The 27,708-nt window shown below is 39.5% G+C and overlaps 1 protein-coding gene across 1 annotated transcript in view; it reads left to right on the top strand.

Moving 5' to 3' along the window:
* The window catches only part of dab1b (DAB adaptor protein 1b), a 39,864-nt gene extending 14,496 nt beyond the window's left edge, over positions 1-25,368 (top strand). The window contains exons 2-15 of the mRNA XM_027155690.2: positions 794-1,085; positions 11,265-11,404; positions 12,476-12,574; positions 13,840-13,971; positions 14,774-14,893; positions 15,048-15,086; positions 17,551-17,616; positions 17,778-17,837; positions 19,571-19,627; positions 19,848-19,947; positions 20,410-20,925; positions 21,135-21,295; positions 21,523-21,629; positions 23,122-25,368. Coding sequence (XP_027011491.2) covers positions 1,019-1,085; positions 11,265-11,404; positions 12,476-12,574; positions 13,840-13,971; positions 14,774-14,893; positions 15,048-15,086; positions 17,551-17,616; positions 17,778-17,837; positions 19,571-19,627; positions 19,848-19,947; positions 20,410-20,925; positions 21,135-21,295; positions 21,523-21,597 — 1,632 coding nt within the window. The 5' untranslated portion in view covers positions 794-1,018 and the 3' untranslated portion in view covers positions 21,598-21,629; positions 23,122-25,368. The remainder of the gene's footprint in view (positions 1-793; positions 1,086-11,264; positions 11,405-12,475; positions 12,575-13,839; positions 13,972-14,773; positions 14,894-15,047; positions 15,087-17,550; positions 17,617-17,777; positions 17,838-19,570; positions 19,628-19,847; positions 19,948-20,409; positions 20,926-21,134; positions 21,296-21,522; positions 21,630-23,121) is intronic.
* Positions 25,369-27,708: the final 2,340 nt, after the last annotated feature.

The raw sequence follows: 27,708 nt of genomic DNA, 5'->3' as shown, positions 1-27,708 counted from the left end.
TGTCAGTGACTGTTTTGGGTTTTTTTCTTCTAAGCTCTAACAGTTTTTTTGTCATCTGCTGGTGCTGTTTGTTTTCCTTGGCTGACCTGTTCGATATCTGCTTGTTACACCTGTCTAACAAGAATCACCTGTCAGGTGTCTTGGAATATTTTTGACCATTTGAACCATCCATCACCTCATATGTATCTTTAAATCTCAAAGCCAAATGTCTTCAGTGTCTAACAATAAAAGATCTGTCATTGTTCTTCCAGTCCTCTCAAAACCACAGTCACAGTCTTGAATGTCAGACACGAACTAAGACATTTGCTTCATTCGAACTCGCATCATCTTTTAGAATGTTTCAAACGTTTTCATACGCTTTTTGAGTAAAAATCTGAACACCAGTGTTGTGTTGATTCAATAAGAGAATCATTTGTGAATAGAATCCTTTATTTTTTCATATATACACTAAAGCACAGTGAAATTCTTTCTTCACATATCCCAACTTTGGAGGTTGTCGTCAGTGCACAGGGTCATTATATCATAGGATACAGCACCCCTGGAGCAGTGAGGGTTAGGGGCCTTACAAGGGCCCATCAGCGGCAGCTTGGCAGTGATGGGGCTTGAACTCCATCCCTGTTATCAACAAGTACTGCTTGAGCCACTATAAACTGTGTGATGAATGTTTTATTTTTAGATTCAGATTATTTTGAAATCACTATCCAGCACTTTCACCCTGAGTTATCCTCGACGGTCACATCCTGTGATAGCACTGATCCGAAATGTTCTTTTCTGTCTGTCTGTTTGTCCCCAGTGCCTACAGGAAGGTTCTGCTGCTTGAGTCAGAGCTCTCGCTCTGTGACAAGGTGTGAGCCACTAGACCTGAACCAAAAGGGCTAAAAGGCATCCACAAAAAACAAACAAACAAAAAAAAACAAGAGAAGAGCGAACAAGTAGAACGAGAGCAGCATGCAGGGCCGAGCGTAGCCAAGCTAGGAGGCGAATCCATGCAGGACAAGAAGAAGCAGTACTCGGGAGGATGTCGACAGAGGAAGAAACACAAGCAAGCATCAAATCCAGCGTGAGACGGGAGTCCAGGAGGAAAGGTTAGACCTGTTCTCTGTCTGTTATACAGTACGGCTTCCGCTCATTAGTGTTTTTATGTGAAAGTTGATGAGCTGCTTTAATGACTCAATGTTAATGATGTTGTGAAGTTGTAAACAAACCACAGATGTAGTGAGTGGGATAAATACAAACATGGCCAAAGGTACTGTATGTGGACACCTGAACATAACACACAGTATGTTGTCTTTAACAACACACGGTCGGTTCCCCGTTTATTGTATTAAGTTGTGACCTAATGGTTAGAGAGTCTGACTCGTAACCCTAAGGTTGTGGGTTCGAGTCTCGGGCCGGCCATGACCGAGGTGCCCTTGAGCAAGCTGTATGTCACGTCAGCTCTCCTTTCACTCTAACGTTAACCTCCATACCATGTCTTCAAGGAGTTCTGTACTTTGTGCGCATTGTCATTTTGAAACAGGTTTGCACCTCACAAGGACGATTGTCCATAATGCTAAATTAGACAAAAATATTCTAGAAGATTCTGTGCATCCAGCTTTATGGCAACAGTTTAGGAAGAACCGGATTTGATTGTACTGTATGCTGGTCAGGGAGCTCTTGGTTACATTTTTGGATGTTTACAGTAATCTCTACAGAAATTCAGAAGGATTAATTAGAATTCATGATTGACAGAGAAAGACTTTGTTCGGTGTGGTAACACTGACAGAACCAAATCCAGGGAAAAGCTATCAATTAGCACAACATGCTAAACTCAAATAAAGAAGCCATAGCCACAGGTGCAAACATGACTATAAACCCATTTGTTTCTGTGATTCTGGCTAGCACTCGGTTAACCAGCACCATGGGGCTGGTCAGCATGTTGCAGTGCTTACATACCCTGTTGGGGCAAGTAGTTATGATTATTTTCTCCCACCAGATCAGTGAATTGAAGTAAAAAAAGGAATATGTAGTTGATTACAGAACAGACGCTCTGGATCATAGTTATTATAGTGCAAGCTCGCAGAATGAGGTGCTGGTGTCGATATAATCTCACTCTGAATCAGCAGACCATAAACGTCTGAAGTAAAAAGTATGAGAAACACTTTTGTGAGCGTCTACGCGTGTGCTTGTGTGATTCAGGTGCCTTTCTATCTTAGTTTGCTGAGTCACCGGGCCGTGTCAGGATTGAAACTGGAATTGGATTGATGCAGAGAGAGAAAAAAGATCAAGGATGACCATCTCTCTCGTGCTCCTTCATGCTTCTGTACTATATAGTGAATAACAGCACTTCAGCGAGCAGTAAATCTACAGAGGGACGTTTCTGCACTTGCCAGCTCTACCGGGGCTGTTTTACAGCTGTTGTCTGGTCCCGGCGCAGGCTGTGGGAAGACCATCGATCTGAGGAAAGCTATTACTCATGCAAGTACTCTGCTTTGCACGGTGAAGCTGTAGAACTGCAGAGAGCATGAAGATCATGCTAATCAGCCCCGTTAAAGGAACGGGAGACACGTATTACTTTCAGAAGAGCTCTTCACATCTGATACGAAATCGTTTAGCTATACTGAGACTCACTGCAGGATTTGGTGGCCACTGAGCAAAAGGACAGTCTAATGCAAAATCAAAGGCTAATGAATGAAGTACCAGTTATATAAAAGTCTTTATTAGGGTTGTGAGTGCTGAAGGTGTTAGCGAGATGAGATGCAGTGAGAGAGGTGCTGTCTGAACACTTAACACTCTCTGAACATTAACGTCATCTTTAGCCTTTTCTCAATGACTGATTTAAGGGCTAATTGTATTCGTCTGGCTTCAGCTTCATGGCTATGCAATGATGAAATACTGGACTAAATAAAAATACATTGAACATTATATCAGAGAAGTAAGATATTTCCCATAGATAAGACTGTGTTCTTCTTTTAGATGATACTATGCTATAATGAGGCTGACATATCCAGAGACCATGCCTCCTTTACTGAGGCTGACAGGCACATAGGACACACCTTCCCTGAGGATGACAGATCCAGAGACCAAGCCTCCTTTAATCAGACTCACAGATACTGGGGTCTCACCTCCTTCACTGAGGCTGACAGATATAGAGGCTATGTCTCTTTCACTGAGGATGACTGATACAGAAGCCATGCCTTCTTCAATCAGACTGTCAGATACAAAGGCTACGCTTCCTTCATGCATACTGGTGGATACAGAGGCCACGCCTCCTTCACTTATACTGACAGATACAGAGGCCACGCCTCCTTCATGCATACTGACAGAGATAGAGGCCACACGTCCTTCACTTATACTGACAGAGACAGAGGCCACGCCTCCTTCACTTATACTGACAGATACAGAGGCCATGCCTCCTTCACGCATACTGACAGATACAGAGTCCACGCCTCCTTCATGCATACTGACAGATACAGAGGCCACGCCTCCTTCACTCATACTGACAGATACAGAGGCCACGCCTCCTTCATGCATACTGACAGATACAGAGGCCACGCATCCTTCACACACATTGACAGATACAGAGGCCACGCCTCCTTCACTTATACTGACAGATACAGAGTCCACACCTCCTTCACTTATACTGACAGATACAGAGGCCACACCTCCTTCACTTATACTGACAGATACAGAGTCCACACCTCCTTCACTTATACTGACAGATACAGAGGCCACGCCTCCTTCACTTATACTGACAGATACAGAGTCCATGCCTCCTTCACTCATACTGACAGATACAGAGGCCACGCCTCCTTCACTCATACTGACAGATACAGAGGCCACGCCTCCTTCACTTATACTGACAGATACAGAGGCCACGCCTCCTTCATGCATACTGACAGATACAGAGGCCACGCCTCCTTCACTTATACTGACAGATACAGAGTCCACGCTTCCTTCACTTACACTGACAGATACAGAGGCCACGCCTCCTTCACTTATACTGACAGGTACAGAGGCCACGCCTCCTTCACTTATACTGACAGATACAGAGTCCACGCTTCCTTCACTTATACTGACAGATACAGAGGCCACGCCTCCTTCACTTATACTGACAGGTACAGAGGCCACGCCTCCTTCACACATACTGACAGAGACAGAGGCCACGCCTCCTTCACTTATACTGACAGATACAGAGGCCACGCATCCTTCACTTATACTGACAGATACAGAGGCCACGCCTCCTTCACTTATACTGACAGATACAGAGGCCACGCCTCCTTCACTTATACTGACAGGTACAGAGGCCACACCTCCTTCACTTATACTGACAGATACAGAGTCCACGCTTCCTTCACTTATACTGACAGATACAGAGGCCACGCCTCCTTCACGCATACTGACAGAGACAGAGGCCACGCCTCCTTCTCTGGGACTGTTAAGTACAGAGTCCACATCTCCTCGTCTGAGACTGTCCACAAGCCACCAATCTACCAAAGAGGAAGGTAGGAACACCAACTGAGCAGACGCTAGAATGCTCTGATTTAATGTTTGTGCATGGTTTGATATCCCCAAGCTGTGTACTGAGCAGTCATTGTGTACCTGCGTGTGCTGCTCTCTCTGCCCACTATAGGAAATGTCTCTCAACCATGAATGCCTTCCATCTCCATAGCAACTGTTGCTCTCTGACAGGAACCCATGAAAAAGATGACTCAGACTCACTCAGACTTACCACACAAACACATTCAGCGTCAAAAACATGACTCAATGCTGAACAACATAGAGGCATCTGAATGCCACGCTAGGAACGTGCACTAAACAATCATTTCTCATTCTCCATTTTCAGTAGGAATAGCTTTTCTTTTCATATATACACATTAGCAGGAACCGTAAACACACAGAGAAGCCAGATGGCTGAAACAGATGTACTTTTGAATGGAACTCTTTTATTTTTCCCGTTTCATAGCAGCTGTTAAATCATCTTTACACTAAAGAAACACACCAGATATTGATTTTCATCAACATGCACTATGGCTGTATTAAGTGTTAAGTGTGCTTGAATTCACCCTCGGTTTGTTCTCCAACTCGCTCTGGTTCTTCAGGCAGGTGAGAACTCAGAGGTTCAGACCTAAAAGAGTCTGAACGCTGGTCTCGGTCCACGTCCAAGTGACCTCTAGCATGGTTCGATTACAGAGAGAAAAAATGTATATTGAAATTTGACTCTTAATCGACTGAAATTGCGTGCCATATTTTTTGTTAACATTTTTTTGGAGCCAAAAGACAGAGCTGTAGTGCTGCAGAAATATCATGTGCTCACAAGATATAGAACTTCTAAGTTATAAGTAAAGTGTTTTAAATTAGTTTTCTACATATAGTTGGTGAGGTGTTTTTTATTTTAATTTCATTTTTATGATTTTTTTTTTCAAGTAATTTTTCAGCCGTACAAGAAGCCTTTTGATTTCTCTCTTTTTAAAAAAAAAATTATGATCAGCATCAAATGAAACCAAAATTCACTTTGATTCACACTGACTCACCATAAATGACTCACTGGTTCAGCTGTGACACAATTGTGTGGTTCCTTGTATTGTGTACTGTGACGTCACTGTCAGGAAATGAGTATTATATCGTCATACCAATCTAAATAGTTTGAATTTTCTTTAATAGTCAACATCTACAGATTCAATGAAATCAATTTAATTCAATCCAGTTATATTTAGTTTGTATAGTGCTTTTACAGAGATATATAAATTCAGATAATAAATGATAGATTTTACATTTAAAATTTTGAAATTCTATTGAGAAATGTATGGCTAATATTTTCATTCTTTTAAAAAAATCTCTCTGAAATTTCTTTTCATCCTTATGATGGAACGTGTCTGAAGTTTTACTGCATCAAAAATGTACCAGTGAGTCAAATATATTGAGTCTGAATCAGAGTGAAATTGATTCTTTGAGTTTGTTTTCTATTTGTTTTGATTTCACATTAAATAATAATGGAATTGAATGATAATTAAAAGATGTAAGATTCTTGGAAATATGTACGTTTTTAATTTATCGCTAATAAGCAAGTCAGGGGTGACACGGCTATGAAAGGCTCCATGAGATTATATGAAGAAGAAGGCTCAAAATAGATCCGTTTCACTTCTAGCACTGTCTACTGTATGGATAAAAAAAGTGCAGCTTATGAATATGAGTATCGGAGACATTTCATTCTAGCTTAATATCGAAGCTCTGAAGTATTTAGTGATCTTCAATCCTTTCCGGTTTCTACGTGATGTGATTTTTTTGGAGCATTAAGCAGATCCAGTGTTATTGCATCATACCCCTATATTCTGTGGTTTACAGGAAGTCCAGAGCATGAGTAATGACCTAGAAAGTTCCTCATCTTTCATCCTTTTGGTCTGGGTTTTCCCTCAGGCTGTAGTTGTGCCTGGAATAGCGCTGAAGCTGGATGATTTCTACGCTCACACGTCTAACACGTTCTTACTGTTAGGAAACAGAAACATCAGAGGGCTGTGCTGCTAATTAGGGTGAGAAGGTGACACTAATGTATTCTACGCTGGACATTTGGGCAGCATAATGAGCAGACAGGCGTCCACTCTGTTTCTCCCTGGCATGAGAAAAAGGCTGCTCATTAAGTCCGGGTGGACTACTGGCTTTTGACTAGACTCCGGATCTTTTTGATGGAGAAGAAGGAGATCATTTATGGCGTGTTTTTGCATCTCTGAGTACCTCCGACTGACAAACGACGAGTACAGACAACTTCTTTGCAGAACAGTATTCTGGTGATTCACCTCACAGCACTGGAGAGGTCAATGAGCTCCAGTGCCAGAGCTTGTCCTCCTGAACCGAGTCGACTCGTGCCAAACTCCGCTATCCGGAGGGCTACTTGTTCATTCCCGCCCATCTGCTGCCATCTGTCCGGTTCTCCTGCCGTCACGGTGCTGCTGTCTCATTTGAAGTTGGCCAGCATTCTTCATGTAATAGGGTGATGGGATTTTCTCAGTGGGAGCTGGATTCAACCCAGTAGAAGCAGATCATTGCTCATTCTCTTTTCAATGCCTCAAAAAAAATCCATCAGGAGCTCTGCGGAAAACATATGGAGTTCTGCTGTTTAAATTATCAAAGTTAAACTGCTCAGTGAATGAAAATGAAAAGACCAGGCGTCCTCACATGCTTTAATGGAGCATTCGCTTTTCTGTCATTCAATTCCTCAGAGAACTGGGAATGCCACGTACAGCACAGATGCTGAGATGCTGAATGCGCATCTGAATGAATTAGGTTCTATATTTTATTGACCAAAGAAACCTTGGCTTGTCCTGGCAGGAAAACAGGACGGAATACAGAAGGCTACAAAACAAATGATGACAAATGATGTTAAACGAGGGAATCGAGTGCAGAATCGATGTACACGTTTTTTTCTGAGGGATTTTATTTGTTGTTGTTTCTGGTATCATGCCAATCATATGTGGAAAACCAACCAAAACACACAACATATATAATATATCCGTCAGTTCCATCTGAATGAATTGTGTAACATAAATTCCAAATGAATGAAATCAAACCCCAGTCTCACACCCAAGCTGAGAATCAAACCCACAACACTAGAGTTTATAACAGACACATTACCACTGCTCTATTTTAACAGATATTAAATCACATATGGTAGAATAGAGCAGTGGTAATGTGTCTGTTATAAACTCTAGTGTTGTGGGTTTGATTCTCAGCTCGATTCTCAATCATGTAATTTTAATAATTTTAATATTTTCATGGGGAGCATGGTGGCTTAGTGGTTAGCACATTTGCCTCACACCTCCAGGGTCGGGGGTTCGATTCCCACCGCCGCCTTGTGTGTGTGGAGTTTGAATGTTCTCCCAGTGCCTCGGGGGTTTCATCCGGGTACTCCCCCGGTCCAAAGACATGCATGGTAGGTTGATTGGCATCTCTGGAAAATTGTCCGTAGTGTGTGAGTGTGTGAGTGAATGAGAGTGTGTGTGTGCCCTGTGATGGGTTGGCACTCCATCCAGGGTGTATCCTGCCTCGATGCCCGATGACGCCTGAGATAGGCACAGGCTCCCCGTGACCCAAGAAGTTCGGATAAGCGGTAGAAAATGAATGAATGAATGAATGAATAATATTTTCATGTAATATTTTTTTCTTAAATCCAGCTGTGCGAATACACTCCTTTTATTAAGTGTATTACCGTACATTAAGACCTGTACCACTTTAAACAATAGTAAACCGATACAAAAGAAAATGAACGATCATTAAAATTTGGAGTGTGTACCTCAGCATGTTGTCCTCAGTAGACAGGGATAAGATTTGGAAATTATCAAGAGGGTTTAAAAACACAAACCAAGATCACAAGACAACAAGAACAAGCAAAAACAATCAGGTAAACAAACCGACGATGGGACGGGGCATAGAGAAAACCGTTAGCTTCAGAGGAGCGAACTCAGTATTCCTGTTCTGTTCGCTTTCTAATTATAAATGTCTCCAAAAGCAATACAGCAGTAAACAACCAATTCTACCCCAAATGAACTCTATTGGTTTTAAAGAATGTATATTGTTTGGGATCACGTGGTCAGGTCAGTTTTCTAAACTTGATGTTTCTTTTCAAATTTAATGTTCTTGGGTTAGAATGGTCATCTCCAACATTCATTTTTATTATATTATCATCTTATCTTATTTTCTTATTACTATCTGCACACACACACACACACACTCACATACACACACACACACACACACACACACACACACGCACATACACACACACACACACACACACACACACACACACACATCTGCATAAATACATTCATTAAAACTTCTAGCATTCATTCAGAGTATTTTCAAAGACTTCTCACTGTATTGCGTTAAGACATTTATCTCTATAAAGAGAACAGAACAGAAACAGACAGACATCCTGCTTCCTGTTTAATAACAAAGCTCAGAAGACACATGGTTTAGCAGATTAAAGATTTAATATCTGTATCAACACCCCTGTGACGCAGTTCAGCAGCAGGTTATTGTTGTTTTGGCTGTTTTTTTCTTTCTTTCTAATAATAATGGTTGTGATTGCTGCCTGAAGTTCTTTTAAGTGGTGTGACATGGCCTGCAGTTATATATACGGATTAAACCCCAGAGCACTGTGATGTCTGATTGATTTATATTACTCTGCTCACTGAGCTTTAATGTTGGATGGAGACTAACAGAGCATGAAAGGGCCATGATGCCATATGTTTCCCCTGAGCTTTTGCATCCTGCCGATGAGACGCTGGACTTTTCACAGCCGCTCTGTGTGTGTTATGGTGAACTGTTCGGATCATTGTTTATTTTCAGAGTAATTGATCCTGATGCCGGTGTCGGACGTTCCCGTGTGAGGTATTTCGTTTGGGCTCAGTAGCTTTAGAAACTCGGGTCTGATGAACAGAAAATTAAACAGAGAGAGCAGTAACAATAATGTAAGACCTGAATTAGGTTTATATGTAATACCGCTGTGTAGAAAATGCTGTGTCTTATTCTACAAGAGAGAAATTAAGTTACAGTAGATGGTGGACTGTTATCACAGTTTATAGCTGCTATATACTGTAATGTATAACGATAACACTGATTTACTGATAACTAACTCATTATTATTTTTAACTATAAACCAATAAAAATATATGACACATTTTTCACACCTCCAGGTTGTGGGTTTGATTCCTGCCTATGAGTTCTCTGGTTTTCTCCCCCACTCCAAAGACATGAATGGCTGATTGGCATCTCAAAATTCTCTTTAGTGTGTGAACATGGGTGTGTGTGTGTGTGTGTGTGTGTGTGTTTTTGTGTGTGTTTGTACTCTGTCATGGGTTTGTTGCTTTGTGTCCTGTCCCCTTTTAGACTCCAGGTTTTCTGTGACCCTGTGTAGGATGAACCGATGGTTAGCTGGATGGATAGATGGATAGATGGATGGGCTGATGGATGTTATATCCATGGAAAAAATGACAGGATCTGCTTGTCCATTGCTTTCCTACAGGCCCCCCAAGTGTTTCATTCATTACATAACTACTATATTGATCAACTCTTATCGTTCAATTTATTTGTTGTGTAATGTATCTGTCAGGATTGGTGCGGACTTTTTTCACGTGCCTTTTGTTTACGTTCTTTTGTTTCCCGCCTCTGCACACCTGTCCCTTGTGTCTAATTGTTTTCATTATTTAGCCGAATCCTTGTCTTTTTGTTTTGTCTTTTGTTCTGTCCTTTGTTTTGTCTGGTCTGTGTTTGAATTTATTAATAAACCTTTTTTTTTCACTATCCTGCATTTGGGTCTGTATTTATCCCTGGTTTCTCTGACAGTAACAGTTTTGCAAAAAGAAAAAAATATCAACCGGCAATGTGTCTTTTGTGTTTTAAAAGGAGTGAAAAAAAAAGGAATATATATGCTTAAATATGTCCAGGATGTGGAGAACAATCATTCTATAATCATCAAAAAATGAGGGTTACGCGCCTTGCTGAAGGGCTCACGCTCACTGTCTCAGCTCCTTCAGCTCATGACCAGGATATTTAGTATTCAGACATCTAACAGATCAACAGTCATGCTGATCAGCTGAGGGTTTAAGGGCCTTGCTCAAGGACCAAACATTGACAGGTTGCTGGTGCCAACATTTAAATTCTGTCAGGAGTTCAGAACACTTATCGACTGATCATTCAGCTGGATTCATCATTCTTCTTATAGGATGGAGGCTTGCTCCTGGCTCATTAACCTAGGTGAAGGAACTTGCTGTTCTGATCAGAAATCCATCCTCTTTATACTGTATGGTGGTTATATACTGTACAATAACATGGCTTTCAAAAGTTTAAGTTTTCAGAGACTTCCAAAGGTTGAATCATTTCCAATTGCTTGTTTGTTTTTTTATTTCTTTCTTTATGGCCAATATTTAAAGCCTTTTGTACACGACGCCTCATTATTTCTGTTTAAAAGATGAGACACATCATCATTTTTATACATTTATTGCTATATGTCACATAGAACGTCAGCCTTTCAGTCTCCAGCCGAGAAGGCAAAAAAACTTAAAGTATGGAGACTCCTTGTTCAATGCACATCTCAGAAAATCGAAAATATCACCATATTATAATTTTTCTGTCTGTGAGTGCGCTGTTACTATGGAAACAAAAAGTTATTGGAACATTTACTGTCAGAAAATAAATCGATATCCAGTCAGAATCCAAAATTGAACAGCACTGTGGTGTAAAAGTTACTTCATTTTTTTTTTTATCCTTCTTCTCTCTCCATCGCTCAGGTCAGAACCGTAGTGAGCCGGCTCTGATAAAGCGTTTCCGTGGCGATGGGGTACGCTACAAAGCCAAGCTGATTGGGATTGACGACGTATCTGCAGCACGTGGAGATAAACTCTGCCAGGACTCCATGATGAAGCTGAAGGTATGACTCGCAGATGGGAACGAATGAAGTCTGGAACAGGAACGCTCCAGTTTAACCCTCATATTAACACCAGACATGTTAAAATCCTGTCCAGGTCATGACTTTGATGATTCCTCCTCTTTGATGATCCCCTACAGACCGAAATTGTACCGTCTATAAATTTCACATCAGCATTACAGAAGAGCCGTTGTGCTCTGAGAGAGAGCTTTGACATTTAAGTGAGTGCTTGATAGTGCCTACACCACAACCCACCCTCAGAACCATGCTGTTAATGGATGTGCTGGTGTGGAAAGAGTCTGCTAGTACAATAGCGCTGATCCACAGGCGGTCCGTCAACCAACGTCTGAAATGAATTCTTGCATGCTTTGTTCCTCTGTCAGACTTCAGCCATGCTCTGACAGGTCAGCTCATTACCGACAGCTACGCTTGATCATGTACACACACCCCACAGATCTAGTGTGCCTGTGTGAGTGCTGTGTTGTTTTTTGTGTGGGATGTGTTGGAAGTTTAAAAACATTCAATCTTTTTTTTTTTTTTTGCTTCTGAATGACCTGTTCCTATTTTTATACCATGAAATTATTCATTTTTGTTTCGCTGATGTTTCACAGAATAGCGTCAGCTTTGAATTGTCTAGCTGATAAGCTAATAACCACTGTTGCGCTTTTGGGAAGCAGAGCTGCCAATTTTCAGAAAATACTAGAGGCAGAGTGGAACGTGTGATGTGTAAGTTAAGCAGGAAGTTATAACTCACTAATGAGCAGGAGGAGAAGCTGGTGTCATTGTGCTAGCAGAGCTAAGCAGAGCTCTGTATTAAAAAAGACTTAAACGTCGCGTTCACACCCGCTTCGGCTTATAGGAAACTTTACTGTTGATCACATTTGCTGTTCACATTCGGTGTTTCCTGTATAAAGACATATTGTCTTTCTGCCGAGTGTGTGTGTCTGTGTGTAGTCATTCAACCTTTTTATTTAATATCACAACCGAGCGTCACTGTTAGCTTTTCTTTTTCTTTTCTATTCTGTTCTTACTGTTCATTTTTCCTCCATCTATTTTCTTACACTCCTGTCCCAGGGTATTGCTGCTTCAGCGCGATCCAAAGGAGAACACAAGCAGCGTGTTTTCTTAACCGTCTCCTTCAATGGCATTAAGATCTACGACGAGAGATCCGGGGTGAGTCTGACTTTCAAGATGGTGCCAAGTCCTGTCCCAAATAAAACATAACATTTCAACATAAATGTTACGAATCTGCACCGATTTAAAGATCTTAAGTCACGGCTACTGGCCAACATTACTCAACTTTTAATTTGTTGACAGAGAAATTTAAACTAGTTTTCAGAAGTATTGAATTTTTGTATATTTTAACACCTCTACTCCGAGTGAAAATAGCATGAATTGGATTGTAGGGGTGCAAAACATTACAGTTAGATCTAATACAAATAAAAACAGTGTTTACTGATGTAGAACATGAAAGATGGACTTTTGTTTCTAAAAGCAGTCCCTTTCACTTCTTACTAACTTTAGGTCCATAAACTTTGACCTAGGGATGTGTGAACCTGTTGAGCGAGCCAATAGAAAGCAAGAAGGCAGGGCTGTAAAAATGTAGATCTACCTCTAAATGTTGTGTTTGGTAATAAAACTTGTAGCAGAGCAAAATATGTCTGTTGGACACATCAAGGCGAATATTTCTAATTAGAGAAAAAGTTCATGTTAACGGTAAACCTTGGGTTTTAACATGGAAAGGGTTGTTCACATGGCTTCCTAAAATTATTCTGCTCTGAGGAAAACTAAGACGCATGACAAAGACGTTCGATGATCAACATGGACACAAGGAGGAAAGTCAATCAATTTATTTTGGCTTCTGAGGAAAAGAGTTAATATAATGACCTTTATATTTTTGGGTAACCTTCATATTAACTAACAAAATATTTAATAAATGTGTAAAAACTTGCTGAGTGAGCAATGTAGTGTGAAAAATGAAGCAGCAGTAATTCCCTGAAGACAAGGTAAAATTCTGTCTGGTTTGCTAGGGTTAATAAATTCTAATTAAACCCCACATGGATATGATCATGAATTATGTATGAGATATAGTCCTGCCTAAAGAAAAAGTGTTTAGAAACACCTCATTTAAGCTTTAAAATATTAATCTGGATTTGAAGCTCGCTGGACTACGTCCAATTTCATTAACAGTAATGATGGCTTCCCTCGCTAGGACGAGTCACTTAGCATGATGTACTGCACGCCTTCTCCAGGCTGACAGCCACATAGCTCAGTCCAACTCGTATCCTTATTAATCACAGTTAATTAGCCGAAACGCCAGCTTTTTTTTCCCTCTGTTAAGTGTTAGCCATAATTATAGTCATCACTAAGGACACTGTTTTAATCCCGGTCATTTTGCTGTGAACGGTGTCATAAAGGACAGTTTGAACTTTCCACAGGTTTTACAACATCACCATTCTGTGCATGAAATCTCCTACATCGCCAAAGACACCAGAGACCACCGTGCCTTCGGCTACGTCTGCGGGAAAGAAGGAAACCACAAATTCGTGGCCATTAAGACAGTCCATTCAGTGAGACACCATGTTTCATTGCACTTTCATTTTTTTTTTTCCAACTCACCTAAATTATGAGAATGGGGAACTAGTGTTCATTTTTAAGGTGGCTTTTTAAGGTGGAATTCAGCTACTTAAAACACCAGGTAGTTGAATTAGACCTTAAAAATCCACCTTAAAAAATGATTTCGTTTTTAGATATTTTTTTTTTACTCAGCATTTGAGTGATGAAAATATACAGTGTGTTGTTGCCCATTATTTGTGCATTGTATCAGTCATACACTATAGTACATCTGTCCAGGCAACTTCAGGGTGGCTAACAGTAACCGTCTATCATCGCACAAGCTTACCACTTACTTTATTCTCTGCAAGCCTGTGTTTAAACATAAAACATGCATAAAACATAAATTTGCTTCATGTGAACCAACTAGCTGGTGCATTCAGTGGAACAGATTTTTATTTTTATTTTTATTAAGTCTATTTTCAACAAAAGGCTATCGTTATGAGAGGCTTTAAAAAAAAGCAAACAAACAAAACAAAACAAAACAAAAAAAATCCACAGGCACATTAACATGATATAGATTGAAAATTATTTGGGTGACTCTTCCAGATGAATAATTAAATAGGAGAAAGCCACAGATGACATTTGGCCTTGAATTAATTAGATTGGAAAAAGAATGGAAGCTTAAAAAAGAACTTGTTAAAGACTTTTATAGAATAAAACAATGTTAAAATAGTAGTTAGAGGGGGGAAAAAATATATAAAAAAAGGTCCCTTTTGAGATGAAGCTCTTATCCACGCTCTGCTTCTTTTTTGGTAGGCAGAGCCTTTGATTCTGGAGCTACGTGACCTCTTTACACTTATCTATGACCTGAAGCAGAGGGATGAAGGGGAGAAGAAGGCACAAAAAGTAAAGCACTGCGAGCAGGCTGTTTATCAGGTGCAGACAAAGAAATTCATTTATAGAGTGCTTCATTTAACCATGCAAATAATGGCTGAAAATCCATAAATGTCAAGTAGCATGTCAAGCTACAATAGTATAGAGGCTTAAAATGTTCTTAAGACCCACCTTCTTACCCCAATGTGTGTCACAGACGATCCTCGAGGATGACACTGATGACCCTGTGTATCAGGTAAGTGCAGTCTTGTGCTACACAGTTTTAAGGTAACATCTGAATCAAAGACACCCAGCTACAGTAGTACACAGTTCAGTGTTTTCCCCTAACAAATCATTCTGACTGACGAGGCAGTGGTGTTATTCTTCCAGGACTGGAGCTGGTTCCATTCATTGTTACCAATTTCCATGTATTGTATTTAGAAGTACATCATGTTTGATTAGAAATATTGCATTCTCATTAGACAGACATTTAATTAGCTGAATTTTCCTCACGCAGTAGACTTTCCCTGGAGTGTGCACCCATGTGTTGGTAAAAGGGCATTCTCTAAATTCCAGGGGTTTCATTACCATGACGTAAAGTGGCTGTGTTTCCAGAGGTCTTGGAAAAACGTCCTCTTTCCAAAAAAAAAAAAACTACGAAGGACAAAACAGGTAGATTTATTTTAGAAAACAAATAAACAACCAAAAACTATGGTTAGGGTTAGGGCTAGACGATCTAATAGGCCATGCCTACCCGATGACGCAATATCTGTTACGCTGTTCTGAAATCCCTGGAATATATGGAAGTGCCTGATTTGGTAAAAGCTGAAAAGAGGTCAGACAATGCACTTTGACCTTTACTATTGAAACCCTGAACGTGAATACAGACAGCCATAATTTAATTTCTGTGCCTTAAATTTAGTACTTGTAGACACTCTCAAAGTGTTACTTTCACTGAAATATCATATATATCTGCCAGTTAAAGGTCAAATTATTAAAGGAATATAACAATTATTTTAGTTCCCTATATAAGACCAATAGTGTGGCTTATAAAACAAGTTGTAGAGATTATAGAAAAGTCAATTGTCTTAGGAGTTTTCCGGCCTCTCTATTATTGTGCTTCTGCCAGCCAGAGATAACACTTCTTTGGCAGCCAGTTCAACTCTGAACAGGGCCTCCAGCACTGGATTATAGAGAGTACAAGGTGTTTGGCCCAGTGCTTTGTATAGCCTACCATGTCATCTGCATATGCTGTAGCATAGTGCTGGTTGGGCCTCAGGACAAAGTTCCAGAGCTTTTGGAAGAAAACAGCATGAAGGGTAAAATGGATAGTCTGGTACAGCTCCAGACTTCTGTTCGTCTTCTTGCTGGCTTCAAACCAACTCTGGGATGAATCAAGAGCTCAGAACAAAGCCTTGTCCTGACTAGGTATTCACCTTGTCACACCCAGCAAAACTTGGAGCTTCAGGGTGTAAGTGACTTCTTGTCACTTTGCCTGTTAAGATCTGCGGTACCTTTCTGACCACAAGCAGTACATAAGAGGACAGCTACCATCCATAATAGAGTCTGACTGATACATTAAGCAATCATAGCCAACTCATGTGCATCAGTTTTACCTGGACAAACCCTACAGGTCAGAAGATCAGTCCCTTAACTCTTTGTATTTGGACAAGGCCTTTATCAGGACAACAACTTCATGATACCATGTAGAATAGACCACCATTACCATGATATATACTCATGTCCCCTCATTCATTCCCAAGCTATTGGAATGGGTGCTGACATTGGTGGACATTGTGGGGTTTTGGTGATCTCATTCTAGGGGTTTCCACAATGCTGTTACATTTACATCGCCTACCTGGGAATGTTTAGCCTCGTTTTCAAAAGGAGGTGGTATACGTTTCAGAGGCCAGGGATTTTCATTTGAAAAACCTGCTTTTATACTTTGGGCCACACTTCCTATCAAATCCTGCTGATCACATGATACCACTAGCACTTTTTTTTTTGCTAAACTCCACCCACCCAGATTAAATCTTTCCCTAATCCAACCAAAACTATCAACCAGAACGATGAGTGCTAACACAGACTTCCTTAGCCAGCTGAAACTCTTTTTATTTTGCTTTCTTAGACACCTTAGACTCATGAAAGGCTATGTCATTGTTTGGATTGGAACCATGTTACATTTATATTGATAAAAGTGCTGAATGCAGCATCAGAAACCACATAAGCAAGTATGTTTAAAACACTTAAAATAAAGACTTAAACACAAGTGGTTGCTTTAAGCTTACATATTTCTGAGCTGATTTTTTATCCCTGTGGGTAGTCTCCAGTCTGATAAGCTGCCTTCTGCTAAATAATAGGCATAAATACATTGTGAGTGCCTGCACTAAGCTGCTACAGAAATCCTAATGGTTCATGCATTCTCTAAACGACAGACAGATCTTTTATGATTATTGGCTGTAATATTTTCCAGCTATTTAGTTTGGGCAACTCAAATATCATGCCAGGTCTGACAACTGACAAACCTCGGTCTACTATATTTAGCGCCTAAGGTAAAACATTGTGCTCATGGATCATGGCATTTCATGTTCATGGCAGTGAAGAGCTTTTCTTGTGGCAGACCCAATGGTTATTCGTTTTATGTTGGCTTATGCGTTTTACCTGTATGGCCCCACCCACTCTTCTCTCCTTCTTTCACTCTCTCTCTCTTCCTGCTGTAGTACATTGTGTTTGAAGCCGGACACGAGTCGCCCCATGGCCACCAATCAGAGGAGAGCGTTTACCAGGTATTATACTAAGTACCTCCCTCTTTTCCTCTTTAAGTCATTGTGGTGTAGAGGAGGGCTCTCGTTTTTTATTATGCGGCCGAGAGTAAAATATAACATGATCTAACAATTTAAAAAATAAAGACAGAGCTGTGGTTTGATTCATCTATTGTGACTTTTAGGTCCCAACAAGCCAGCAGAAAGAAGGAGTCTATGATGTTCCAAAACGCCATTTTATGACTGTAGGTTTTTATATTGTATTGCCAGCTTTCCCCATGTCTTCCCCCAAGTCCCTCCAACAAACCTCTCAAAGATCTTGGTTATAACTGAACATGCATTCAATTCCATTTAACAAAAAAGTTCAGTCCAACGCAGACTACAGCACTGCAGAATAACAGATTTTCCCTCAGTCATGGCAAACCCAATCTCTCTCACCAGCTCAGCTGAATTATTGATTTATGTCAAGCGTCAAGCTTTTCATGTTTGACTCCTAAGAGTTAAGATAAGGGAAAATGCTAAACTGTCTGCTGCTGTGGTCCTCCAGGACTGCACATTCATTACACTGCCTTCTTATCTCAAAGTCTTGCAGTAAAGAGATGAACTGACTTTTATTTCTTTTTATTTATTTTCATTTCTGGGTTCACAAGAGGTTTGGTGTTGGGACTCCGTCTTTTTGTAGATTAATTGCATGCTATTATCTTTGGTTTCCATTTAAATATGTCTGTCATAAAGTCTTTAATCATATCCGGTGCTTCTAAAACCTTCATAAGAAAAACATTTTCCAAATCTTCACAACCTGACAACAGAGCTTTGCTCCTTCAACATTTAAATGAATTCATTACTTTGTCACTATCTCTACATTTCACATAGTGTTACTGCTTGTTCATAAGGTTGGACCTTTCTGAAAGCTTGTTCAACAGTTTCCCTCCTTCCCTCAATTTCCATCACTAAAACTCATATCATAATATATCAATTCTTGCATCAAAAAGTCCCAGGTCCCCAGCACAGACAGAGGATTATGAATCAGGGATGGTCAAGTCACTAGCAATTTTTCTTTCATCACTCATTCAATATCCAGTGGAAGAAAATCTCTACTCCTTATTGACTTTCACATAGAAAACTTCATTTGATTTGTTTGCTTGAACACAGGATTTATATTGGTTCTGTGGCATTTTATGATGCTTTGCTAGTAGCAGTAGGTCTCAAAATCTCATAAATATTATTGTTTACACATAGCTCTGTAAATTATTGACTAGGATTTTTGAGCACAAGACCATACAATACACCACTTAGCTTTATCGGCAGTGTAGTTTGTAGTTAGCAATGTTGCTAGTTCTGAATGTTATAGTGAAATAAGAGACTTTAAGGCTAAACTTTAGCCTTACCTACAAACCCTCATGGTTTTGTGTGCTTTTACTCAAAAGAACATGTTTTGTCGCATCCCAGGCCATGTCCACACTAATCCGGATATATTTGAAAACGGAGTTTACATCTAAAAACGCTACGCGTCCACATTATCATTTTCAAACGTTTTCCAAAAGTTGCTCATCCACACTGAAATGTATGAAAACGCTTACATCTCCCTACTGCGCATGAGTAAAGCTTCGACCTGCATCATTCTGCTAGGCGTTTATTTACTTTCGACTGCATCACATGACTAAAAATGCGTCAATAGTATTCAAAAGCCTCCGACTTCACAGTCCACACTAAGACGTGAAGACGGCGTTTTCAAATTTATCCGCTTTGGAGAGCGTCTTCCAACAGCTACGTTTTTGTTGACTTAAAACGCCGTCTCATTGTGGACGAAAGGCCAAAACGGAGAGAAAAATATTCAAACGAAAACATATTAGTGTGGACATGGCCCCAGTGATGTTGCTAGTGTCTGCTGTACATGCTATAGTTAAACATATATTCTCAGTCGTGTACAAAACTAACTGTTCTATCTATTCCAATTCATTTGTTGTACTTCCTCCAGAACATCAGTCAGTTTGAACTGTTTGGGGACATGGCCACTCCTCCAGACATTGTATCTGTAAGTAAAACCTCATAATCCTCATTAGCACAATAATAATAATAATAATAATAATAATAATAATAATAATAATAATAATAATAATAATAATAATGTTTCTATTTCCTGTGGTGTTTTGGTAACTCGGGTCTGTTATACTAAGCTGCTCTTTTATCAGGACATTAGTATTGATTATTGTATTGAATTCTAATAAAATGGGCTCTAATGGTCTGATTCACAGATGCCTGCATCTCCCGCTAATACATTAGACTCTGGACGACGACGACATCAGCGTCGCCCTGAGCTCTTTACACACTTCAGTCCCCCTGCCGTGCCTTCAGGTAACACAGTGACATCACAAGAGGCCCATCATCAAGCTTTAAAATAAATTCATTACATTTCATGTGATCCATATTTTTTTATTTAATTACATTTCATATTGAGATTTGCTGTCTCTTAAGTAAAGCATGCTGTTATGGGGTGGTGTGACATGCCTTGTTGTGAAACGGAGTTAATGTTATCACATCAAAGTTTATTCATTTTTTTATAACAGCAAAATTACCCACATCTTGTCTCTTCTTTCTGTCTATCCTCTGTTTCTATTTCTGTCTGTTTTTTTTACTCTGTCTGCCTGTCTTCTTTGTCCCCATTTTGTCCTACATATCTGTTCCATCTCTCTCCATATGTCTGATCTGTTCCCCTTTCTTGGCCATCCCTTCCTTGTCTCTCAATTCTGTCTGTCCCATTACTTTTCTGTCTCATCCCCTTCTGTCTGTTCTCTTCCTGTCCAACCTTCCCTACAGGCTACATGACGATGGGTGCGGTGCCTTCAGCTCACTGGGCTCAGCAGTCCTTCGCAGCGCCGGCAGCTCCACTGGCATTTGGTGTTCAGGCTCCTCTGCAGGTTACTCAGGTTCTACCTGGAGGGCAGCCAGTGATCTGGGGCCAGGCCAACCTATTCCACACTCCTGGACCAGGCCAGCAGCAGTGGGCCTTTGTACCAGCCGGGGCCTTATTTCAAGGCCTTGTTCCCTTAGCTGCCATGCGTCCTCGCATGTCTACCCCGTCTGCACCATCCTCGACCATCACCAGTCCTCAGCATGCAGCTGAATCCAGAGACGCCTCAAGCAGTAACCCCTTGGCAGGGGCGTCAGGCTCACACTCACAGCCTGCTGACACCATTGACCCACATACAGTGATGGGAGGAACCACACAGCCTGGTGAGAAGTCGGAATCTGAGGTCTGTAGTGGAGATCTTGATCTTTCCCAGCTCAGTTTGACACCAGGGTCATCAACTTCACCATCCACTGTAGAGTCTCGTGAGTAAGACACACAACAACCGCTTGTAATCTGGGTCAAGCAAATAGAACCTCTGGGACTGATTAACCGTAATACCCAATCCCATGATACCTAGAAGAAATCCTTGCTCACTGAAACATTACTGATTATTTCAGAACTAATTATAAACCCTATAACAAGCACGGCTAAATCGATGCAATGGAAATGAGTCTGTTTCACCTTCCCACAGCTGCTACACCTGCTTCCCAGGAGGGCGAAATGACCTTGACCTCAGAACCGCCTAAAGATCTCTCTGTCATGAGAACAGAAAAAAGTGAGAGCCAACTTAGAGAGCCTTCTCTCACAGAAGGAGCAGAGCAGAGCGTCAACCAAGATGCAGGAGAGGAATCGGTAATTAGACCTTTATTTGGGTTACGTTTCTGCAGCACTTAATGAGGCACATAATATTCTTCAACCTAATTGTTCACCTGATTGGACAATGAGTAAAAAAAACATTAAATCTGCTTGTTCCAAGTGCTCTGGGATTGTGCTTTGTCCACCATCAGATTTTTTTTTTTTAATAAAATTTTGTTCATGGTTTACAACAAGCTCTTATTTCTATCCTCTCTTCTTCACAGTGTTCCAGCGCTCAAATCCCCAGCAGCTGTGAGACGGCAGATCTCAGTGTGACTCCAAACCAATCAGACTCTTAGGAAATCCCAGCTCAGCTCGACTCACTTTCTGGGTCTCTTGTTTTGTTCTGTTTTCTATCCTTTAAGTCATTTCTTTATTTAGTTATCATTCAGATAACACTACAGCAGTCAGAGTGTTTACATTTATATTATTTAGTATTAGCAGACACTCTTATCCAGAGTGACTTACATTTTTATTTCAGCTTATACACCAATTTGAGGGTGAATTGAGGGAGAACCCTAAATTGAGGGGTAAGGGCCTTGCTCAGGGGCCCAGCAGTGGCAGCTTGGTGGACCTGGGATTCGAACCAATGACCTTCCGATCAGTAGTCGAACACCTTAACCACTGAGTTAGCACAACCACATACCACATGAATCATTAATATAGGTAAAGATATAGATATGTACACACTCTAGCCAATAAATTAGGTACACCAGCTCATTATTACAATTATCTCAGTCAGCAAATTGCCAACTGTCCTGTCACGTTCATAGTGTAAACACAGATTTCCGGCTGTCAGCTGACAGGAGTAAGCATTATCAACATTAACAACATGCAATATTTAAGCTCATAATATAACTTATTGTATGCATTATCCTTTTTCTAGCTTAACTTTGGCTCATTTTCATACAGCATGCAGCTTCACTGATCCCGACTATTGATGAACTCACAATTATGCTACATGGTGTTTTGTTTCTCCAGCACAAGAATGGCTTTATTAAATACAGAGAGCACACCAACCTCAATATGCTATTCAGATCCTCACACGGTGATCAAGACAGTATCACTTTAATACGCTCTCTGATATTTAAGACGTCGCTGAGAAACCGAGGGCTTATTGATTTTTGTGTAAAACTCAGCATTAGTGTGTCACTAATAAATTGTTCTGGTTTCGAATCTAAGCTGAGCCTTTCACAGTCCGGGAAAGCAAAATATTAGGATTAGAGATTAGACGGTGCTTTTCTGATGTTGTGTTTCTGAATAAATGTAGTATCTTACCCCTCTATCCCACTGCTGTTTCTCAGCGCTCTCTGAACCCAGTGGGTGTTTTTCTCCACATCTATATTTTGCTGCTTGTGCATCTGACTGTAAACAGGTTTTTTTCTCTGCACTTAGATTGGAGGCATAGCTTTAAAACCAGGAAGATGCCAGTATGTCACTTGATCCTAATTCCCACCTGACTTTGACATAGTATCAACTTCAGGTTTTCAAACATTCACAAAATAAACTGTTCTCTCTCTTTTTTTTTTTTTTTGGCCTGCTTGAAGTCATGCTTTAAATTTCCATTCAAAACTGTTTAGTTTTTTAAATATACAGCTCCATCCCGTCTTAACATGTTATTAATAGCTTTATATTAATAGTATTATACCACACTACTGTACATTCGGCATGATTTTCAGTAACCCTAACATCAGTGCCATCTGCTGGACACATATTGCACTGCAGCTATACTTGAGAAGGAGAAACATGTTTTTGTTTGTTTGTTTGTTGCTATGTTATTTTTAATTCACTAATTCGGCCTTTTTTTTTTCGTCTCACTTCAGTCAGATGGAGACATGAAGGAGAAAACATGACCCTAAAAGAAGGAGTGGATTGAATATCTGCCTGAATTTTCTGAGAAGATTTACAGAGGGGTACAGTATGAAGATGTTCTGTACAGCGTTACAGTGAGACTCAAGAGAACGCTTGGATCGTTTTTCAACTTTACCTGTTTTACTTAAAAATCCAAACTATTTTTTGAAACAAAAAATTGTTATTTTTGATTGATGAAATGCTCCTTGAGAATTTGATGTTTGCAAATAGAAAGGAGAAGAAGAACTTGGACTTTGAGGTTAAAAACGGATTGAGATACTTTAACGTGTTGTACAATCCATATACAGTACATCTGACATCACTGATGAGCTTCGGTGTGTCTGAGAGGCTGACGGATTATCAGACTGATAAACACTCAGTTAAATGCTTTCTTTCAGAAGGTGTTAATGCTAGAATGAAGCTGTGGCTCCTACAGGAATCAGATCTGCGTAACGTACAAAGACATCACATCTGCATGGTTTTCACCATGAGAATGAACTAATTTGCCAAATTTTATATAATGCTTATAAAAAAAAGCTTTCTTTTTTTTTAACTCAGTCATGTATGATTTTATTTGTTTGTATATTTTTTTTTGCTAAATATTGTATAGTAACAAATTGTGTCATATGTTGTGTTAAGTCTGATTTCTACTTTTTAGTTGATCCTCTCCTTTAAAGCATTTTCAACTATTCCTTTAAAGTTGAACAGCAAAGCAGTGGATCTTGAGGATTTGACATACAGCGATGATGTCGATGCTGTAAATTATTTTATCTTTTTGTTTACAGGAAGGTTGAAAACCCTTCACACACTCTAATGCTACATTCACAGGTACACCGATGCATAGCAACAAAAAAAGGGATCGTTTTAATTTTCAACAAAGCTTGCGACTTCTGGCGACACGAACGATCGCGATTGTTGCTGACCAGATGTGGGCGTGTCCAGAGGCACGACAAACATTTATGTTTATGCAAAATGGAGTGAATAATGAGTGTAATGGGTTAAAGACAATAAGCACACACACACACACTCACACACACACAAACTGAACAACTACAAACTCTAGCTCAAAACGCTAAATCTCTCTCCAGAATGTTTCATCAGTTTTCAAGAAAATTGCTGTCGGAATGCGCTACGCAACTACAGTATAAACGTTATTACTATGGCAACCAGTAGTAGGAACGCCTACTGATGACTTCATAATACAGCAACAAAATCACTGTCTATGAATAACGTTACGCTCACTTATTCATTAAGTTAACTTGTTGTGATATTTGATTCAGTCATTTGCACACACAGTAGCTGAGAACTCAACGAGGTTAAAATTCCAGGTTCAGTGTCGAACGAGGCATCATCACAAGCGCCATCACGTCAGGCTTTTCCATCTGTCCATCCAGCCAGTCAGAGATAAACCTCCTGCAGCTTTGTGAGATAAAACCTTCAGAATTAACAAGACATTCCATGAGTGTGAAAAATTACTGTATGTCGTAACAATTCTAATATCTTGTATCCACAATATCTTATCATACAATTACAATAAACCAAATATAAGATTAATAAACCTTTTATCCAGTAAGGTATATTATTATGCCTATTACATGATTAAGTGTATTTGCCAAATTTTGTTCAGTCAATAATGTTATTTTTTTTTGTTTCGTGCCATATGTTATTTAATTCGGATTTATACTTGCATCGGTTTGAGTTTAGCCTCCATTTTTTTTCTTCTGTTTACTATTTTAAGCTTTAAAGTTTTTTGTTTTCTTGTTTTTTTCTTTGTTTGTTTTCAGATAATCATCTCTCTTTACCAATCCCTATAAGTTAACATATTTTAAACATTGATTTGAATTGATTAAATTATCGAAATTTTATTTCTAGAAACAAGCCACACTATCTGTTAATAAAATTTTAGATTTGATTTAATTTCTTCTAATCTTATAAACAATGTTACTACATACAAGATATTTTACTTGCTAAGATCCATCTTTTTCTTTCTTTTTTTAATTTTATTTTTTTACCTTTTTCCTGCTGGTTTTGTGTTTGATCCGCTGAAATATTGAATTTATTGTGTCAGTAAAAATCAGTACATGTCACTGAAGGAGTCCAAACAAGAAACTGATCCAAGCTCCAGGCTCATCATCATGGATATTGTTGCAATTTTTTTTATTACATTTTGTATTATAATATTTGAAAAGTAGTGACACAATACACACCCATTTTCTCTTCGTTTGCTTTTCATTCATTCATTCATTTTCTACCGCTTATCCGAACTTCTCGGGTCACGGGGAGCCTGTGCCTATCTCAGGCGTCATCGGGCATCGAGGCAGGATACACACTGGACGAAGTGCCAACCCATCGCAGGGCACACACACACACACACACACACACACACACACACACACACACACACACACACACACTCTCATTGACTCACACACTACGGACAATTTTCCAGAGATGCCAATCAACCTACCATGCATGTCTTTGGACCGGGGGAAGGAAACCGGAGTACCCGGAGGAAACCCCCGAGGCACGGGGAGAACATGCAAATTCCACACACACAAGGCGAAGGCGGGGAATCAAACCCCCAACCCTGTAGGTGTGAGGCGAATGTGCTAACTACTAAGCCACCGTGCCCCCCCCCCCCCATTGCTTTTCATTGCCTCCTGAAATCAAAAGTGCCATTTTACATTTTCAAATATATGTAACGGTGTAAAAATACAGTATAGTTTGTTTTGTTTTGTTTTACATTTCATGTTCTTTTTAAATCAGGATTTTATGGACCATGTTTCAATTTCTGTCCTACTTTAATTCTTGAACTCTCATGGCTAATTTTTTTTTGAGCTTGTACTGTAGGTACTTAAGGGAGTAAATTTCCCACTGTTTTAATAGCGCATTGTTGTTGTTGTTGTTGTTTTTTTTAAAAAAAAAAAAATTCCAGCTTTATTTCTGTTACGGTACTAAGCAAGTTTAATCTCTTGTGAACTGAACGGAACATAAGTGAGTGGAAAAAATAATCGGTATCACCATCATTTCTGAAAATGAAAATAAAAAGACGCATCGGGTCAAAAGGCTTTTAAACATTCTGTATTGAAATTTTCGGTTTCAATTGAAGAAATTTCCTAGAGTTAGAAAAATGTAAATGTGATCTAAGAAAATTTCTGAAATTTAAATTGGGGGAAAGAAACAAGTTGTAATTGGAAAAAACACACCATAATACTGTTTATTTATGTAAGAGTTGATAAGATCACTGTCTAATCTAGTTTTACAGACACACTCATAAACTACCGCAATACAAGGACCCAAACCCGAATCTAGGAATCTGATGAAACTTTTGTCTAATTTATTTTTCCTCATTTGTATTTAAACATTTGCAACAAATATATAAAATATCTTCTTCTCTTTTTGACTAGATGTGTGATTCTGTGCAGAAAGTCTCCAGAAATCTGATCTGCATTTATTATAGAGATCCATTAAGGATATAGTGTGTCATGTTATACGGTGGCACATGAAAGCTGGATGTGAGTGTAACATCTCAGCAGGGGTCAGAGCACAGAGATCAAATAAAGAAGAGACTGAAAACATGAAGCCTAGAAAAAGCGAACAGAGAAAAAAAAAACACCACGAAGAGAAAACCGAGAGAATTAAACATGCAAGAAATCTGTGATCTCTGTGATCGCTGTGATCATCCTCCACAACACGATGTCACTCTTTCACTCCTCTTGACTGTTCATTCAGCAGTTCATGTAAAACTTACAGTGACCTTAAATTACAGAGCACAACAACAGAATAGCTACACAATAGAATAAACAAAAACGTAATAACAACAAAAAAACTAAAAAAAAAAAAAAGATTTTTGTCGTTTTTTTAATTTGATTGTTGTGTTTTGGATGTTTTTGGATGTATTTTATTCTTTTTTGCTTTTTTATGTTTTGACCTGGCTATTGTGTATTTTATTTTGTTTTGTTCTGCATATCTCTTTTTTTCTTTTCACTTGTGTTTTGATTTTTTGTTTTCTGGAAAAACTAAAATTAGATAAACTAAACAGAAAACAGGCATTGTCATGCATCAAAGTACAATTTACACAGAAGGACAAAACAATCCCACTTATTTTACACACACACACACACACACACACACACACACACACACACACACACACACACACACACACACACACACATATATATATATATATACCGGTCTTTATACCGTGCTTGTATACATGTCTCCAAAAAGGTTAAAGTTTAAAAGTTGGGTCTCATCCAAAATAAAGAGTAAGCATTGATTCAGTTGAGCAGCAGTGACTGGAAAAAGCAGCGTTGCTTCATTCTGGACAATCTGATAACCTTCTGCACTTCAAACACTCAGGATTTAGGAAAAGACAAAAATAAAAATAAAACAGATCTTGTAATGTGATTGTAAATTCTTAATAATAGTTAAATTGTCAATGGTTTCTCTTGCTGTTTATCGTTTTACAGTATATACTGAGCTGTTTTAGTTACTGCTGCTGCTAGTATTGATCTTGTGTGTGTGTGTGTGTGTGTGTGTGTGTGTGTGTGTGT

Source organism: Tachysurus fulvidraco, chromosome 1 (assembly GCF_022655615.1).
Source record: "Tachysurus fulvidraco isolate hzauxx_2018 chromosome 1, HZAU_PFXX_2.0, whole genome shotgun sequence".
NCBI lineage: Eukaryota > Metazoa > Chordata > Actinopteri > Siluriformes > Bagridae > Tachysurus > Tachysurus fulvidraco.
The sequence above is the reverse complement of the archived record's forward strand: the minus strand, read 5'-3'. Positions and strand labels throughout refer to the sequence as shown.